This window comes from Mesoplodon bidens (assembly GCF_964165515.1).
Source record: "Mesoplodon bidens genome assembly, chromosome: 2".
Classification (NCBI taxonomy): domain Eukaryota; kingdom Metazoa; phylum Chordata; class Mammalia; order Artiodactyla; family Ziphiidae; genus Mesoplodon; species Mesoplodon bidens.
Genome location: NC_138177.1, coordinates 160,511,532 through 160,528,528, shown reverse-complemented (window position 1 = coordinate 160,528,528; position 16,997 = coordinate 160,511,532). Strand labels below are relative to the sequence as shown.

Here is a 16,997-nt window from a genome sequence, read left to right as displayed (position 1 = left end):
TCTGTGATAAAACAAAGCCGATGTGTGGCAGGCCTTCCCAACAATGAATTCTCTCTCCTTCCAGAGACCTGAGGAGGGATGAAGAGACACAACAAAGACCTGGCATCTGGAGCACAATTGTGTGAAAAGGGCCCAGGCTTTTCAATGACGGGACAGTTCTCTTTTATCACAGCATCTCCCTCCTGGCAGCCACTTTCTCCTCACCTTTGAGCCTGCATGTGCATCCAAGGCCTTGAGTTTAGCCCCTAGAATGAGGACTCCAGGAACCAAGCCTCCTATCAGGAGCTGTGGCCCAGCTCCCCCAGGCCTTGGCGCCTCTGGAAGCCAGGCCCATGGGACCTTGCAGCCTGCGCCTCTTCTGTCCTCCTGGTTGGGTCCTCGGATCACCGAGAAGCCCAACCCCTCTGCTCTGCTTTCCGCCTCCTACTCCCCTCCCCCACCCACCAACCCACGCCTTTTCAGGGCATAAGGGACCTTTTCTATTTGTGGAGCCTAAAGAAGCCCGTTGCCAAGGTGACAGGAGCAGGAACAGCAGGGAGCTTGCCATGGGGGAGGGGCTTTGCCCCCAAACAGCTGTCAGTGGGAGCAGTCCCAGCTGGGACTAGAGCGTTTGCCTGCTCCGGGAGGAAACAGCCCCCAGGAGAACGCATTCCTCCCTGCTCTCCTCTCCGCACTGCCTCCGCCACAAGTCTCCACTGGTTACTTTCCCTGGGGGCAACCAGCCAGCCAGCTAAAACAATGCTCCAATAGCAAAAACCTGACACTCTGCTCCCCATCCCTCCCTCTCTCTCTCTCTCTCTCTCTCTGTCACACACACACACACACACACACACACACACACACACGCACACACGCATGCGCACGCACTCTGATCCCTCCGTTCATTCGCAGTCTGTTGGCTGGGCAGGAGGCCAGAAGTTACCTCCTCGCTGGGGAACTGTGGCACCCAAGGCAGGTGCTGCTCCAGGCCGCCCCGCATCAGGTCAGGAGGATTATTTCAGTCTTTTTTTGTTCTAGAGGCCCTGAGAGGGTCTGCAGCATCTTAAATGTCCCTGCTGCCTTCCGTTTGGGCGGTGGGGGTGAGGAGTGGACTCATGGAGAGGAAGGGGTGGGAGAGGAAGGGAAGAATAGGAGGGGATGGTGGGAGACAGGAACAATGCAAAGCCTACTGATTCATCTCACTGGGGAGACGGTCTTTGTGGTCTGCAGCTCACAGCGGCTCCATAGCAAGTTCTGGGGAACCACTGGTCTCTGTACTGCCTATAGCCACATGCTGTTAAGTCTCAGGCCACAGCTGGGGCCCTGGACCTCAGTCTGTAACTCACGGGCCTTCCCCTTTACCAGGCTCAAGAGAAGAGAGGCCTCCACTAGACTCTGTAAAACCCAGAACAATCTTAGAACTGTCAAGGCTCTTCGAGCTTTGGGTCAGGAATAAGAAAGGCTTAGGAAGCCCCACTGTAAGAACTGAGAGAGGCAAATATGGCTTGATGATTAAGAACATAGGATCTGACTCAGCCAGACGAGGAATTGGTTTCCAGTTCTGCTGTGTAATACTGATGTGACTTTGAGTGACACTTATAGTAAGTTCTTGGGTAACCGCTTTGAGCTTCAGTTTTCTCATCTGTTAAATGGATAAAAGCATCTACCTTACTGGGTTCTTTTGAAGGTCAAAAGAGGTGAGGTACATAAAAAAGCCCAGCATATTATCTAGTCTACATCAGAGGTTTTTATCAGGGCTTGTCCCCTTTCTATCCAGTTTTCTTGAGGTCCCAGGGTTGCCTAGGAGCCTTAGGAAGAACCCTAAGGACTGGTCTTTCCTTTGAAGGGTCCTTAGAATCTGGGGGGTTGGCTTAGATCTAGGGAGAGGTTACATTTTGGCCTGGGCAGAAATGGGGTTCTCAGGAAGTCCTGAAGCCCAGATGATGCTCTAGGGTTTGTAGGTTGCATGGGAAGGTAGAAGAAATGTTAATTTGGGTTCCTTGCTCTAGTCTCAGCTGTTATCAGCTCAGGGTAAGACCCTCCAGACTTTACCCTCTGAGCCTCAGGTTCTTTCTTCATAAGAGGAAGAGGCTAGACTAGTCTCTGGAGAAAGCAATGCCGGACAGTGAGAATCGCCTGGAGCCACAGGGCAGTCAGGCCTCTGCAGGGAGGTGTCTGCTTCAGCTCAGAGTGACCACTGGAGGCTAAGACCACATCTGTCCTTGAAGCCTCAAAAGGGTGAATAAAGGACTTGAATTCAGATTCTCCCCAGCACGCCTCCCACTGTCTGTCTAGAATACCTTCCCCTCCTCTGTCTGCTGGGGAAATGACTCCTGCTTCAATACTCAATGCCATTTCCTTGGAGGGACAGCATCTCTGACCCCTCCTGTCTGGCACTGAGGTGCCCACCTGGGCCCACACTTACCTCATACTTACTCCTACAATGGTATTTATGAAATCGAATGGATTTGCTTATATATCTGGCTCCCTCCTTTTGACTGCACACTCCTTTAGGTAAGAAATCACATTTTGACCATCTTGGTTAGTCTAGTAACAAGCATAAAGTAGGCTCTCAAGAAAAAAAAATGCAGGTTAGATTGGATGGTAAAATAGTCTGCATGAGGACAGAGGGTTACTGGTTATTTCAGGGATGTGACCAGGGTGAGTCTCTCTTTAATGCAAAGCCACGTGGTCCACCACTACATTTCTGTGCTGTAACAGCTTGGTCTTGTTCCCGAGACTGATAAGTCTGGCTTCTGGGGCTCTTGGCAGATTTTCTCATTAAAGATTGCCTACAATAGGCAGCACTGGGAGAATGTTAGCAGGCAGGGAAAGAGTCTAGCCCCAGGGAATACTGATTCATCCCCTTCACAGAATCTGCCTCACAAGTAATCTGCTGGATTATTACTTTTTTAATCTGCAAGATTTATTCTCAAGTGTCACCGTCACCAGCAAGCCTTTCTTGGCTCCTGTCCGCCAGGCTATGTAGTGCCTCTGTGATCACATCTATTATAGTACTTATCACCCTATATTGCATTGTACTTGTCTGTCTCTCCAGACTGTGCCCTCCTGGGAGGGCAGGGCCCACGTCTTATTTATCTCTGTACACCCAGAACTGGCAACATAACTGGCGAATATTAGTCAACAAATGTCTGTTGAATGATGAGAAAATAAGATTCCCACTTCTTCATCTCCCTGTGGGATCCTTACATGCCTCTGGCTAGCCCTTGTCCTTTTTGCTGACCCTTAGAGAATTTCAAAATAGTCTAACTGCCAAACCTCCACTCTCAGAGTGAAGAGCTATGATTGTGTACCCTGAGAATCACCATGATGCCCATTGTGAAGACAGTCTCATTTATTCCCACTGATGTGGCTTCCTTTAAAGCTAGGCTAGAAGCCTAAAACAGAATCTGGAGCTGATGAACAGAGGAGAATGAGAGACACATGGCTGACATCTTAGCATGTCCATGGGAAAAAGGAAAGTTTGAAAGTTTCCCCCTGACCCATAGTCCTTCTGAGTTTTCTGGGATAGGATCCTTCTTCCTGGAGCCCTTACCTGGTGCAATGAGGGGGTGGGTTGCCACAGCAGGTACCATTCGGCTGAGCCCAGCCCGACCCTCCAAGCTCCCTGGCACACTGCTGTTGCCATCTCCTTTCTTCAGTGGCTCCGTCACACTGTCAGTTATGCCAGGCTTGGCACCTGCAGGGGAACCCTGAGCAGTGTTTCTGCCTTGGGATGGGGTAGGCAGAGGCTGGCTAGCACCCGGCGTGGGCTTCAGGGCCAAGCTGGGCAGGACAGGCTGAGTGGGGGTAGGGCCCGAGGCTGCTGCAGTTGGTGTCTGCTGTGTTCGGAGGGTCAAGTTCTGTACCTGGAAAAGAGGGGTCTGTAGGAGTCCAGAGAATGTGGGTAGGAGCAATGCTGACACACAATTCATACAGGGAAGGAGTTAGGGATGGATCCATGAATGGCTGAACAGGAGAGTGGGTTGTTAAAATCAGAAAGAAAGAGAGAGAGAGAATGAGACAGGGGCTGAAAGAGGAACCAGGAGCAGAGTTTCTAAAGGGGACAGAAAGAGTGCTAGCGATTGGATTCATCAGCAGAAGAGCTAAATTCTGAGCAGGGATGTCTGCCCCTCCTGGGGCAGGCCCAGGCAGGGAGGCCGGGCTGTCTCTCCCTTCTATTACCTCCCCTCCCCGCCAAAACTATCAGGATGGGCTGCATACCACTTAGAAAGAATTCCCAGATACAGGGGGGCACGGGGATTCCCACACTGGAAAAGGCCAGGGCAAAAGTGAAAGTTAATCGACCAGCAAGGTCCCCCAGGCCAAGGATTATCCTGTCCTCAGGATCAGGTTTACGCCAGGATGAGCATGCTTACTCAACCTGGTCCCTGGTGCCCTCTGCTGGACACACGGAGGCTGTACCAGACTCACATCTGACAAATCTGATAATCTTGCTACCAGGTGGGTCCTCCCATTCTGTAGGTGGGGATGGTTCCTCTCCCCTGCAGCCCACAGAATCTTTACAGCCACCGCAGTGTCTGGGTGCTCCCAGCAGAAGGAAGGGACCCAGTACTCATCTTTGCTCCCTCTTCCATGCAATTTTTGCTGATTCCTAGAGGTTTTAGCATGTGTAACCAGAGTGGAATTTTCCTCTTAAAAGGCAACAACAACAGAGGTTATCCTGGGGAGGGTGTAAGGTAAAAAGGTAGAGATGACCACCGTTGTTGGCAATCACGACATGCTGCTGACTCCTGCTCTGTGTTCGGGGCTCGAAGCAGAGTCAAGAGTGGCCGAAGCCTTCTCAGCAGTGAATTAAGGAGCAAGTCTAGGAGCATCGGGACGGCCTGTCTCCCACCTGTTTTCCCAGAACATCCCAAACTTTCCAGACATTCAAAGCTCCTCCAGGGCTCGGGCCCATACCCATAATCAGTGCCCCTCTACGGGGGTGCCCACCCCCCTGCCCTCCCACAAGCATGGAATCCTCACCTGGGCGGGGGTGGGGGGCCGGGCGGGGGAGCCAGTGCCGAGCTCAGGCTGCACAGTAGCGACGGTGGCCGTGGGCGTGAAGATGAGCTGAGGGGACAAAGGAACAGTGCCGCCTAGGCTCCTAGCTACCTGCACCAGGTTACCTGGCTGGGCCTGGAATCACAGGAAACGAGCCGCCTTTTACCTGCCCAATGTGGGCTCAGCCACAGGACACAACAGTTTAGCCAGGGAGTGGACTGGGGAAGTGGGGAGGCACGAAAGGGAAAGAGCCCAGGGGGATCTCCCGAAAATCTCAAGAGGCTCGGCATGGTCTGACCCAGGCCGGGCAGTGAAGGGCCATGGGTGGGGGGCCATTCTGGGGCTGCACCCAAGTCAAGTTTACTTCAGAAGGATCTGCGAAGAGCTCACCCCAGAGGGACCAACAATCGCAGGACACCCTCAAGTCCCTCTCTGCAGCATCCCGGGGAGCAGGGCCCCTGTGCTGAGACAGATGCCCTGGGACCATGTTCTAAATCTAACCTGCTCTGGACTCCAGGTCTGGGTCAGAACAGGACTCTCCACCAGAAGAGATCAAATTAGATGTATTCTTTTGGCCATTTTTTAGTCAAATTCAGATTAGGATGTGTGTGTGTGTGTGTGTATTTATGTGCTTGTGTGTGTGTGTATGTGTTTGTGTGTGTATGTGTGTATTTATGTGTTTGTGTGTGTATGTGTTTGTGTGTGTATGTGTGTGTATTTATGTGTTTGTGTGTGTATTTACGTGTTTGTATGTGTATTTACGTGTTTGTGTGTGTATTTATGTGCTTGTATGTGTGTTTGTGTATTTATGTGTTTGTGTGTGTATGTGTGTGTGTGTACATGCGTGCGCAGAGACAACAGTGGTAGAGGAACCAGAGCCCCCAGAGCCGTACTCGTGTCTGCATCTCCTTCCGTGGAGCGCAGGGACTGAGGGTCTCTGCATGACACCCCCACCCCGGTGAGTCTAGCTCGGTGTCCGACGGGACATGCGGTGTCTGACAGCGTGTCTGCTCCTCTGAGCACAAGTACCCCACTTTGGGCAGGGACATGGCCAGGCTGCAGGGCTCCAGTGGGGGCAGTTAACTAGGACAAGGGTCAGGGTAAACTGAAGACAGAGCAGGTTTGGGCGGTGTCACATGGGCTGCCCGGCCCCCTGGAGAAGTGGAAGTCTAGTCCACACGTGTGTCTAATGGGCTGTCCCCCGGGAGTGGACCTGCACCTCAATGAGCTCAGAGTCAAGGATGCAAGTGCTGGAGCAGGACCCAGAAAAGCTCCCAGTGTCAAGTTCTGGCTGTAGGAGCCGAGGGAGGGATGGGACTGTACAGTCTTTAGGATAGTGTGTCGAGGAGCTGGAGGGAGAACTCTTCAGAATGGGGGCGGGGAGGCTGGACTCACAGTGATCTGAGTCCCGCGTAGAGCTAGATGTGCCTGCCTCCTAGGGCGAATGCTGCTACTTTCAGGGGAAGTTCTGCTAAATCTTAGGAACCTCTCAGCTTCCTATGGGCCTTTGCACCTTAGGGACAGGTGTCAAGGGGGGACTCTGGGTATGCGTGTGCAGGGCTAATGCCGTCCTGAGTCCATTCAGCCCAAGCAAGCCCACCTGATGAATGGCTGACAGGGTGACCCTGAGGGGAATGGGGGCCTAGCTGGGAAGGCAGTGGAGCAGCTGCATGTCCCGGAGCTGGCTGCCACCTTCACCACCTGGGCTGGAACACACTTTTGACCCTGAACTACTGGTGGCCAGTCCCTGCAAGGACTGTCCCAGTGGCGTAAGACCCCACTTCTGTAGGGCACTTGGATGTTTGTGTGCTTGCTTATCTTATGTGTCTGAGTGTACAGACCAGCTGGGCACAGATCCCTTCATTCTCTACCCTAATTAATTTTAGGGAGTGGTTTCTGATAAGAAGAGGATAGTTCTGTTTCACTCTAGGAGGGGAGGGAAAGGAGGCATCATGGGTAACTTTGTTTCAGCCTGGAACCCAACCTTTCCTTGAGTCATGGAGCTTGTACCAAAGCTCCCGCTCAGCCTTCCAGGCCGCCTTCTTTATGCCACCCCTTCTTCCCTGCCAACTGCCCCCCTAGTGCTTCTTCCCCACCCTTCTCTAATCCCCATGCTTCTCTAACTGCCCAGCTCCCAACTTCTCTGCCTCCATCCTCCCGGCCCACCTGAGCTGCGGCCCAGGCTGGGGACTCACCATCTGTGCCCGCAGATACATCTGTGCTTGGCTTGCAGTCAGGGCTGGAGAAGACGTGTTGCCCAAGAGTACAGCCTGCTGGGCGATGCCTGAGGCTGCTGCTGAGTTGACGCTTTGAGCCCGGTTGATGAGCTGGGCTGCTGCCGGGGAGGCTGCCAGATTGATCTGAGGAGGAAGACATGCCAAGTAGGAAACAGGAGGTTCTGTGGGTTAACTCTGCCCCCCTTCATCCATTTCTTTCTCTCTGCCTCTTCTGTCCCTTGGTGGATTCAGCCTTCTTTAGGACCAGCTCTGATCTGTGGGTCCTGGATCTTCCCCCAGTGCTGCTGCATCTCTGGCTTAGGTGCAGAGCTGCAGGGAGGATCCGATGGGGAGGGGACTGAGCTATGAACAGAGAGCCTTGACATTGGAAAGATGACGGGGAGTTATTAAAAGAAGTTAGAAAGCGGCACGCAATTTTTCTCTCTGGCAAGAGTAACAGGTTCCAGCCGTGGTTGCACACGGCTAAGGATTCACCACAATTGGGTCTGGAAGCCCAAGAGAATTTTGGGCAAAGAGGAAGGAGCTGGTTCTGGAGCTGTGGGCTCTGCCTGCTGTTCCCCATCTTACTCACCGAGGATGACTGGGCGGGGGGCTGTGCAGACACACTGCTGCCTGAAGTGCTCCCTTGTCTGCTGGCCACCAGGCTTGCCTAGGAAAGGAGAATTCTCATCACTGGAGGCCCAGACCTCCTCCAGTCATCCCGCTCCGGCTCTCACCTGCTGCAGGGTGCACTATAGGGCAGTGGTAAGGAGTTAAACCCTTATTCTGGCTCATCCACGTGACCTCAAGCGAGTGCCTCAGTTTCCTCTTGTATAAGGTGGGGATAACCACAGTATCTACCTTGTAGGATTGCTGAAAGGATTACACGAGGCGGAGCATTTACATACAAGCGCTCAAACCGTCAGCTGTGACTGTTACCAATGTTCCCAGCTCTCTTCAGCTCCCACCCCACCGCACCCACTCTATCATACCCGGCTCACCGGCCCCCACGTGGAGCACCGGGCACGTACTGTCTGGAACGTCCAGCCTGCGTCCTCCCCGTGGCCAGCTTCTTCTCATCCCGCAGTGTCAGCTTCACTGCTCCTCCAGCAGACAGGCTCCCCCCTCCCCACCAGCTGTACCCACCGTACGGTGGGCCTCCTTGTTACTCAGCAGCAGCAGGCTGCTCTGCTCTTCCGCAGAACTTATCAGCACCCTGGTAGCTACCTACTTTGTCTCCTCGTCTATTTGTGTTTCTGACTACTTGCTGTCTCCCCACCACAAGCTGCAAGAGGACAGGGTCCACGGTGTGCTCGGTGCCCAACATGGACTCTGGCAGGCAGCAGGTGCATTAAGACTCTGTCAAATGCATGACTGGGCTCTTCTCGGCCACTGAGGGCAGACAGGCAAGCTGAATGGGCAATGGCCTTCTTCTGTGGACACCTCCTCGCACCCTCGGCCCCCTCCCTGCAGTGTGGTGAGGTGGGGAGGCAGGCCCCCGCCAGTCCCTCCTTGCGCGAGGCAGGCGGAGAGGTCCAGCCGCCCCGCTTGAGAGCTGTGTGGCCTCGGGCGAGGCGCTTAGCCTCTCAGAACCTCTTTCCTCATCTGTCAGAGGACTCGGGATGACGATCACACCCACTTTGCAGTGGTTCTGTGAGGACGCGGTAAGAGAACGCACGGGCACACGCGTGCGGTGCTTGCTTTTCCTGCCCCTCCCTTCGGGGGCATCTGCGGTGCTCCTGTGACGTCGTCTTACCTGCTGCACGGCCGCGAGGCTCTGGAGCTGGGCGCTGCTGAGGTGCTGCTGCTGCAGGGCCGCCGTCTGCAGCATGAGGTGCTGCTGCTGGGCTGCGTACATCTGCTGCAGGTACTGGGCCGCCGTGCTGGGCTGCCGGTGCAGGGCTTGCTGGATCACCTGCAGAGGGCGGAGTGGGGGTTGGGGGGAAGAGCCCGCGCTGCGGCCAAGCCTGCTCAACACCGGCTCTCCCCAGCTGCTCAGATAAGGACCAGGCCTGCGATCCCCACTCGCCAGGGAGCTGGGGAGACGACTGTGTGCAAAGCTCCACACGTTCCTGCCTTGCCTATCTAGCAGCTCTTCTCAGCACACACGCTCCCTGTTCCTCCCCGATATGGGCTACACACGCCGCTCCCACCAACTCTCGGGGCAGTGGGAGCTCAGGAGACAGGAGTCCTTTAAGCCTCCGGTGACACTGGGTCCCACGCCAGGCTTGTTAGGTACCCCCTTCCCCGCCGTTCTGCAGCCTCAGGTGAGTCTAACTGGACTGCGGGGATGATGATGACAGAGGGAACCGAGTTCAGCAAGGCTGAGAGGAGGAAAGGGGTGGGAAGAAAGAGACGAGTCCGAAGCGCGGCCTATTGGAGCTTTGAACACACAGCCAGCCAAACTCAAACCTGCTCAAGGGCAACACCCTTCTGGCAGGGGCTGCCCTCAGCTGCTTGGGACGTCCTATCGGTCCCTCAGAAGACGGTCCCCCGGCCTTGCACGGCAGGGATGCTGCAGCTACAAGGATGCTGCCTTCCTCTTCTTCTCTTTCCCTCCTTCTCTCTATCACTCTCTTTTAAGCCACCATCTTCCATTCCCTGGCCTTACTGCTATTCCCTCTTTCCTGATGGGACTGGCTGAGCCACAGTCTCTGGGAAACAACAAAAGGCTTCTCTTTGATCCCTTCCCACTCTTCCATCCCTCAAAGCCTCTTCTCCACCCCCAGGAACAAGGAAAAGCAAATGCCTTTCCTCCACCCCTGAGACCCTCTATCTTCTTCTCCTTAGCCCCGTACATTTCTCCTCCCTTTTCACCTGGTCACCCTCCTGCTGTATTCCCATGGGGTGCCCTACATGGGCCCTCACTAGGCTCTGGCCCACTTCCCACCCTTCGCTCTGCTGCCCTGGCGCCAGGGCTGCTCCTGGCCTGGGTTCTGCCCCAGGCAAGTGAGCCTCTAGTCTAGCTCTCTCCAGCTTAATGTGACTTCTAGGGGCTGGCGGCTCTTGGACAGAACCACCTCTGGGCTCAGATTTGGGCTTCTGTAAAAACAGGCTGATATCACAGATTCTCCATGGGCTCTGGGGTCTCCCCAGATACCCCCACCCCATCCCAACTCCTCCACCCACTTCCTTCAGTGTACTTTCCCCTCTGAGGGTCCTGGTTTACATGAGCTCAGTTCTTTTTATTCCTTGTTCTCCCCGGAATTCTTTCTTCTTATTCCCTTTATCTAGGCGTCTTTATTTTCCTTAGACCCCTGAAAGCACCCCCAAGCATCCAGACAGCAGTAGTAGAGATGGACTTTTTCTCACTGGAGGATGTCAAGGAACAGAAATAGAAGGCACCCCAATGGTTCTGCTTGGGTGCGGAACACAACTTTGGGTCACTCCATTTGCCAGAGCAGAAACCTCAAATCCCTTTTGCCTAGAACTGCGGTGCGGGGCAGGAGGGCACATCCTAACGTCAGCTGCTAGAAATTGGTGCTAAAATACTCATGTGCAGAGGGGCCAGGAGAGGAGGCTGGGGGAGGCGGCAAGGATGGAAGCGTGGTTTTATTTATTTATCTATTTATTTATTTATTTATAAGTTTTATTTATTTATTAAGTGAGGCAGAGAGAGCCGGGCGAGGGAAGACTCCAGAGTAACTGATGGGGTCTCCTTTCACTAGACTTTTCAGGCTCTCTCACCATCTGCTGTGGCTTCTCCTCCATCCCCTAAGCCGGGCCTAGGGCCAGAGCAGGATGAGCTCACTCATCTAGTACATCCAAACTGCAATAGCAAAGCTATTAGAATAAACGCTTCTCGGCTGTGGTCTCTCTTTTCTGCCTAGTTTATCCAGGAGTCTCAATCAGACATCGTCGTGAACAAGAACACAGGTTTGGGGGGAATCAGGTTCAGCTTTTTTGTCTTTACCTGGTGACCCCTGGATAAGTCACTACCTTCTCTGAGCCTCAGTTTTCTCAATTACAGAATTGTGCCTAATAATCACCATCCTCACAGCTGGAGAAGAAGATAAATAAGCAAAATGCTTCAGACATTGCGGGGCACATGGCAGACGGCAAAACATGGTCATGACTGCATTTTGGAAGAGTGTGTAGTCACCTGGAAGGCCTCATAGATGACACTTTGCAAACTGCTGCTTTGGGGAAGAAGGCAAAAAGCTGTAAAGACAAAGGGTTGTTTGGGGTTCTATTCTGGTCCTCCATATGTAAGAAACTTAGATTTGGTACAAGGCAGTGGTCACTTAGGTAGGGGATCTAGGCTGTGGCTCAGCAGATTCTAGTCATTTTTTCTCTTTGCTATTTTTTTTTTTTGCAGTACGCAGGCCTCTCACTGTTGTGGCCTCTCCCGTTGCGGAGCACAGGCTCCAGACATGTAGGCTCAGCGGCCATGGCTCACGGGCCCAGCCGCTCCGCGGCATGTGGGATCTTCCCAGACTGGGGCACGAACCCGTATCCCCTGCATCGGCAGGCGGACGCTCAACCACTGCGCCACCAGGGAAGCCCCTATCTTTGCTATTTTCACTTGTGTGTCCTTTATGATTTCACATGTTTATCCTCCCCAAACGGCACTGTGGGATCTGAGTCACCAGATGAGAAAGGAATTTTCGGATCTGCTAAGTATTCCCACTCTCCCCAACCTTCCCTGATTGAATCCATCTAGTATCACTACTCCTCTAATGATGCACACATATTTACCCACTGACATAACACCCTTATGCCCATTCTAGATTCAGCACCCCGGTTGTCCTACCACACCATGCCAACACGTCCCCCTGGCTAGCCCTGAGATGATTAATCAGGTGGCGTCTTACCTGCACAGTCTGCCGGTCAGGAATGCCACTGTACACAGAAATCTGGGGCCCCGTGGGGCGGCCACTGCCACCGCTGCTGCTATTGTTGCCGCCACTGCTGCTACTGACGCCGCTGGTACTGCTGGCGACACTCGCGCTGCTAGACGTATGGGGGACTGGCAGCTCGTTCTCCATGGCCTACAGGATGGCACAGTCAGGGTGCTCAGGTGGCAGATGAGCAGGCAGGTGCTGGGAGGGAAGAAGCAGAAGGCAAATGCTTAACAAACGCATTCTAGAGAATACACACGTAGGCATCCACTCTCTACCAGCCTGTGTGGGACTACTTCTGAACTGAGGTCTTGAGCCACCCCTGCCATCAGGACAGGGCTAGGCTTGGCTCACTAGGGGAGGTGTGAAATCAGGTCAGACTGAATGTAAATTTTACGACTGTTATTTTGCTAGAGGAGATGAAAAACAGACAAGGAGGATCCCCTACGATGGGCTTCCTAGCAGTGGTCTTAGGGACTATACCTCACACCATCAAACTTTTTTTTTTTTTTTTTTTTTTTTTGCGGTACGTGGGCCTCTCACTGTTGTGGCCTCTCCTGTTGCGGAGCACAGGCTCCGGACGCACAGGCTCAGCGGCCATGGCTCACGGGCCCAGCCGCTCCGCGGCATGTGGGATCTTCCCAGAGCGGGGCACGAACCCGTGTCCCTTGCATCGGCAGGCGGACTCTCAACCACTGCGCCACCAGGGAAGCCCACCATCAAACTTTTCATCACTGGGGTAGAGAAACTGGACATCCAAGAAATTATTATTTGTCCATATTTATATAGACAGTTCTTGAAAGAAATGGGATCCAAAATCTAGAGAGAACAGAATGAGAGAAAGAGGCAATAAAATAAACTGCAGTGTTTATTTTGTTTCGTTTTCCAACCAGAAGAGCTTCGAGTATGTTTGGAGTCTGTTTCCTTCCTGAAGTACTCACTGAGTGCTCTCTGATCTAATGCTGAGCAGGGCACCACATTGAGCAATTTGGTGAAAATCACAGGTTTTGGAGTCAGAAAGACTTAGGTTTGAGTCCTGGCTCTGCCACTTACCAGCTGGGAAACCTTGGCAAGTCACACTTCTCTAACCTTCTGTCTTAATCTGGCAGACACAAGAGCGTATGGATTGTTGGGAGGATAAAGTAAATTAACAATACAAAGCGCTTAGTGGGGTGTCGAGCATATATTGAGTGTTCCTTATGCATTGGCTGTTGTTGTGGTTATTAAAACTGTCCCCAGCCTGTTTCCCACTGTCCGGTTCCAGTAGATCAATCCTCTTCCAAGGTGGAACTGGTAGAGCCTCCTGGAACTTCTATCCCAGTCACTAAGGGTAGAAGTGCCAGAAATTCCTTCAGGGACCAGCCTATGATTGGGATTCAGAACTGGAAGCTGCGCATCCCCTTGAGGCAAGGAGTGGAGAAGGGCTGGGAGAGAAGGAAGGAGTGGTGGGAAGGTCATGCCCATGTCCTAGGTCAAGTTCCTCTCTTTTTCTTCATTCATGCTATTCCTAAAATCCTAATTTATATATATATATGCTTTTCCTTCTACCCATTCCTTCTCACACCTAAAAGCAACACTTCTTTGTCATCCCATCATAGACATTCAGTTCTCTGCTTGCAGAAGATTATACCAACTTAATAAATGAAGAAAATAATACGATTTTTTCACAGTATTGAGAACATTAGTGCAAAGAACTAAAATAGTCATTAATGTCCTGCCATCTTCTTCCCAATGTGCTCCGTTTGGAGGTTGTCAGCATTCCTCAGGATGCCTTCCTCAGCCTGGGTGGGTTTTTACCATGGGCTGCAAAAAGTGTAGATGAAGGTTCAAAGACAGGAATGTTGGGGGTGAGGAAGTCCAGGTTACTCCCAGTGGGCAGGCAGCAAGTTGAAGTTCAGAGGCCTATGGCTTCCAAGGCAAAGCAAACAGCACTCATGACCTGGGTCCTTAAGCAGTGATTCCCCCTAATTTTTATATGTCTGCTTTGACTGCCACAGGGCAAGGCCATCCTCCATGAATTCTCTTTGTCCTGAACTGCACTCAGCTCTGGGCCTCATTTTGGCTACTCACTTGTTAAGGATGCTTATGATGATGATGGTGGTGCAGGCTGATGAAACAGCAAAGTCTGCAAGTATTTCCTGTGCCCTGCTCAGTTGGAATCTACCTTATCTTATGCTCCATGGAAGGAAGCATTGGCTGGATAGAAAGCAGTAGAAGGCATAATTCTGATCTTGCAGAAAGTGACAACCTAGTTTGTCGAGATGAGGCTCCCTTGGGATTTTGAGGCTCACCAAGCAACAAATCAGTAAATGGAAGTTATATTCAAGCTTGGAATACCCCACAGAATCCCAAAGTCTCTTCTTAGTTCAATGCCCCACCTTCCCTTTCCCAAACTGTTGATCAGGATTGGGTTTCAGTTCTTGCTTTGCATCCCACCCTAGGAAATCTCAATGGAAGTATCTGTCCTTATAACCATAAACAAATAAAATAAAACAAGGCAGCAGCCACAGCAAATTAAGGAGAGAGCGGTCTACATCCTGGATGATCAAGCCTCAGCTCTATTTTTTTCTTTCTTTTGCAGCAGCTAGGGCAGATCTTGGGCACAGTGTATACTCAATCCTTGATGAGAAATAAAACAAGACAACATTCTAAAGAAAGTATGGCATTTGTTTATGGAAAAACTGCACAGGCAAGACAGCAACTGCTCAGAGAGAGACAGACAGACAGACAGACAGACAGACAGACAGACTGACCTTAGTAACGTGGGGACACAATATGTTTCCTGAGGTCTCTTGCCCGCCTGCCCCCTTCCTTCTGCTAACAAGCATGCCTTTCCCTCCTCTCTTCATCACCTCATTCTTGGCTTCTGCACACCCTCTTCCGCTTTCCCCCTCTTCTGTCTTGTTAATTTCTGCCCCCAGCCCCTGGTTTTCCCATTCTTGCTGTTGCCTCCTCAGCCCTATCCTCTCCCACTCCTGTGCTCACGCCCACCCTCCCTTTCCCCACCCTCCTGTGTGCTCTCACTCACCTCTCTGTCTGATTCTCCTGGACACGTGCATATCCCCCCGCCCTCTAGCCCTCATTCCACTGACCCTGGTGGGCTGCTCTGGTTACTCAGATGAGCTCTCTCCCCACTCCTGCCCTCTTTTCTCTCTCCCAGACCCTCTCCCAGCTGCAGCCGGCTCACTCTGGGCCCCATTCCCTGGCTCCAGCTCCCTCCCCTCGCTCGTGGTCCCCCTGCCTGGCCATCTCACTTCCCCAGGCCTGATGAGGCACGTCCTCTCTTTCATTCCCATGCACATGCCCTTACTCTCCGGACAGCGCATGCTCCCTCTCCTCCCCTTCTCACTGGCTGGCCGGTTCTCTCGGTTCCAGCTCCCACTTTTGATGGCTACAGCTGTCTCTCCAGTGCACATGCACTCTCTCTCTCTGGCTCCCTCTCAGTCTCTCCTGCAAAGCACACAGGAGGGAAGGACAGACTCTACCTAAGAGACTAGGGACCACTTCAAAGGAGAAGTAACATTTGAGCTACCTGAACCCACGCTTTCTCTGCTTTCACAGCATAAAGCTGCCCTGTCCCACCTTCCACTCCTTGTCAACCACCTCTAGAACGTTCCCGAATAAACACGCTCCTAGTTTTTTGCAATCTGAACATCTACTGCATGTGGGGTATGTTTGCTAAGTACTGGGAATTGAAAAGAGGTAGATGACATGGATCCTCCTTTTCGGGTTCATACTTTTTTATTTTATTTTTTTGCAGTACACGGGCCTCTCACTGTTCTAGCCTCTCCCGTGGCGGAGCACAGGCTCCAGACGCACAGGCTCAGCGGCCATGGCTCACGGGCCCAGCCGCTCCGCGGCATGTGGGATCCTCCCGGACCGGGTCACGAACCCACGTCCCCTGTATCGGCAGGCGGACTCTCAACCACTGCGCCGCCAGGGAAGCCCCGGGTTCATAATTTTTGAAGGCATATTAGAAACGGTAAAACCTAAGGCCTCTTGCCCAGGAGAAAATGCACAGATGTATAAAAAAATGTACCTACAATTGTAGAGGTTCATGAATCCTTTGAAGCCTGTTCCTTACCTCTGGACTCTGTCTCTTAGTTGGGAGGGACTGGGCACGAAGTCCAAATTTAAAGATACAAATAATACTGCTGACCCTCTGCCAGATGAGCGATGAGACCACACCTACTGGCGTTCAGAAGCGTGGTGTGTTGAGGAGCGTGTGCCGTGTGACAGCGGGAAAGTGGAGGAGGTTACTGTAGGCTTTGTGAGTGCCGAGACTGACACTGCTGCTGGGTAGTTACTGCTGTAGGGGAACAGATGGCCAGCCTGCCCTTCCCTCCGCCCATTCTCTGGTCTCTCAATCTTCCCAAGAGAGGCAAAGTGCTGAAGGAGACAGAGCATGGACTGAGGAGTCAGGCAGTCCTCGCTCTGGGAATGCTAGCTCTGCTGTGACTAGTTGTCTGGCCTTGGGCAGTGCAGTTTACCTCTCTTAGTTTTAGTTTCCTAATCTGCAAAACTGGGTAATAAGAATACCTATTTGGGGGGTGGTATATATGGGTTAGGATTAATCTCCCACTTCATCCCACTTTTCTAACCTTATATTCTACAATGTGAGTCCACTGCTCTGGTTTGGTAGATCTGCTTTTTTTCTCCCAAAGACCACATACCCACGTGCTCGTGATTACCTCCTCCTCTCTTTAATTTTGCTGGGGTCCAATTTAACTTTTTCTTTATGGTTGTTGTCATATCTAAGAGGCCATTGGCTAATCCAATGTTTTGAAGGTTTACACCTAGGTTCTTCTCAAAGAGTTTTATAGTTTTAATTTTTACATGTAGGTCTTTGATCCATTTTGAATTAATTATTGTATATGGTGTGAGGTAGAGGTACACCTTCATTATTTCTTAACTTTTTTATCCTTGTAAAATATATATAACATAAAACTTGCCC

At 52.1% G+C, this 16,997-nt stretch overlaps 1 protein-coding gene across 2 annotated transcripts in view; it reads right to left on the bottom strand.

The window, feature by feature from the left end:
- Positions 1-12,241, bottom strand: part of PHC2 (polyhomeotic homolog 2) — a 49,963-nt gene extending 37,722 nt beyond the window's left edge. The window contains exons 1-6 of one of the 2 annotated variants that reach the window (XM_081225832.1): positions 12,017-12,241; positions 8,959-9,117; positions 7,795-7,872; positions 7,182-7,346; positions 4,969-5,121; positions 3,536-3,848 (exon numbers count right to left, since the gene is read on the bottom strand). In XM_081225832.1, the coding sequence (XP_081081958.1) occupies positions 3,536-3,848; positions 4,969-5,121; positions 7,182-7,346; positions 7,795-7,872; positions 8,959-9,117; positions 12,017-12,190 (1,042 nt within the window). In that variant the 5' untranslated portion in view covers positions 12,191-12,241. The remainder of the gene's footprint in view (positions 1-3,535; positions 3,849-4,968; positions 5,122-7,181; positions 7,347-7,794; positions 7,873-8,958; positions 9,118-12,016) is intronic. The other variant, XM_081225833.1, reaches the window with a different exon arrangement.
- Positions 12,242-16,997: the final 4,756 nt, after the last annotated feature.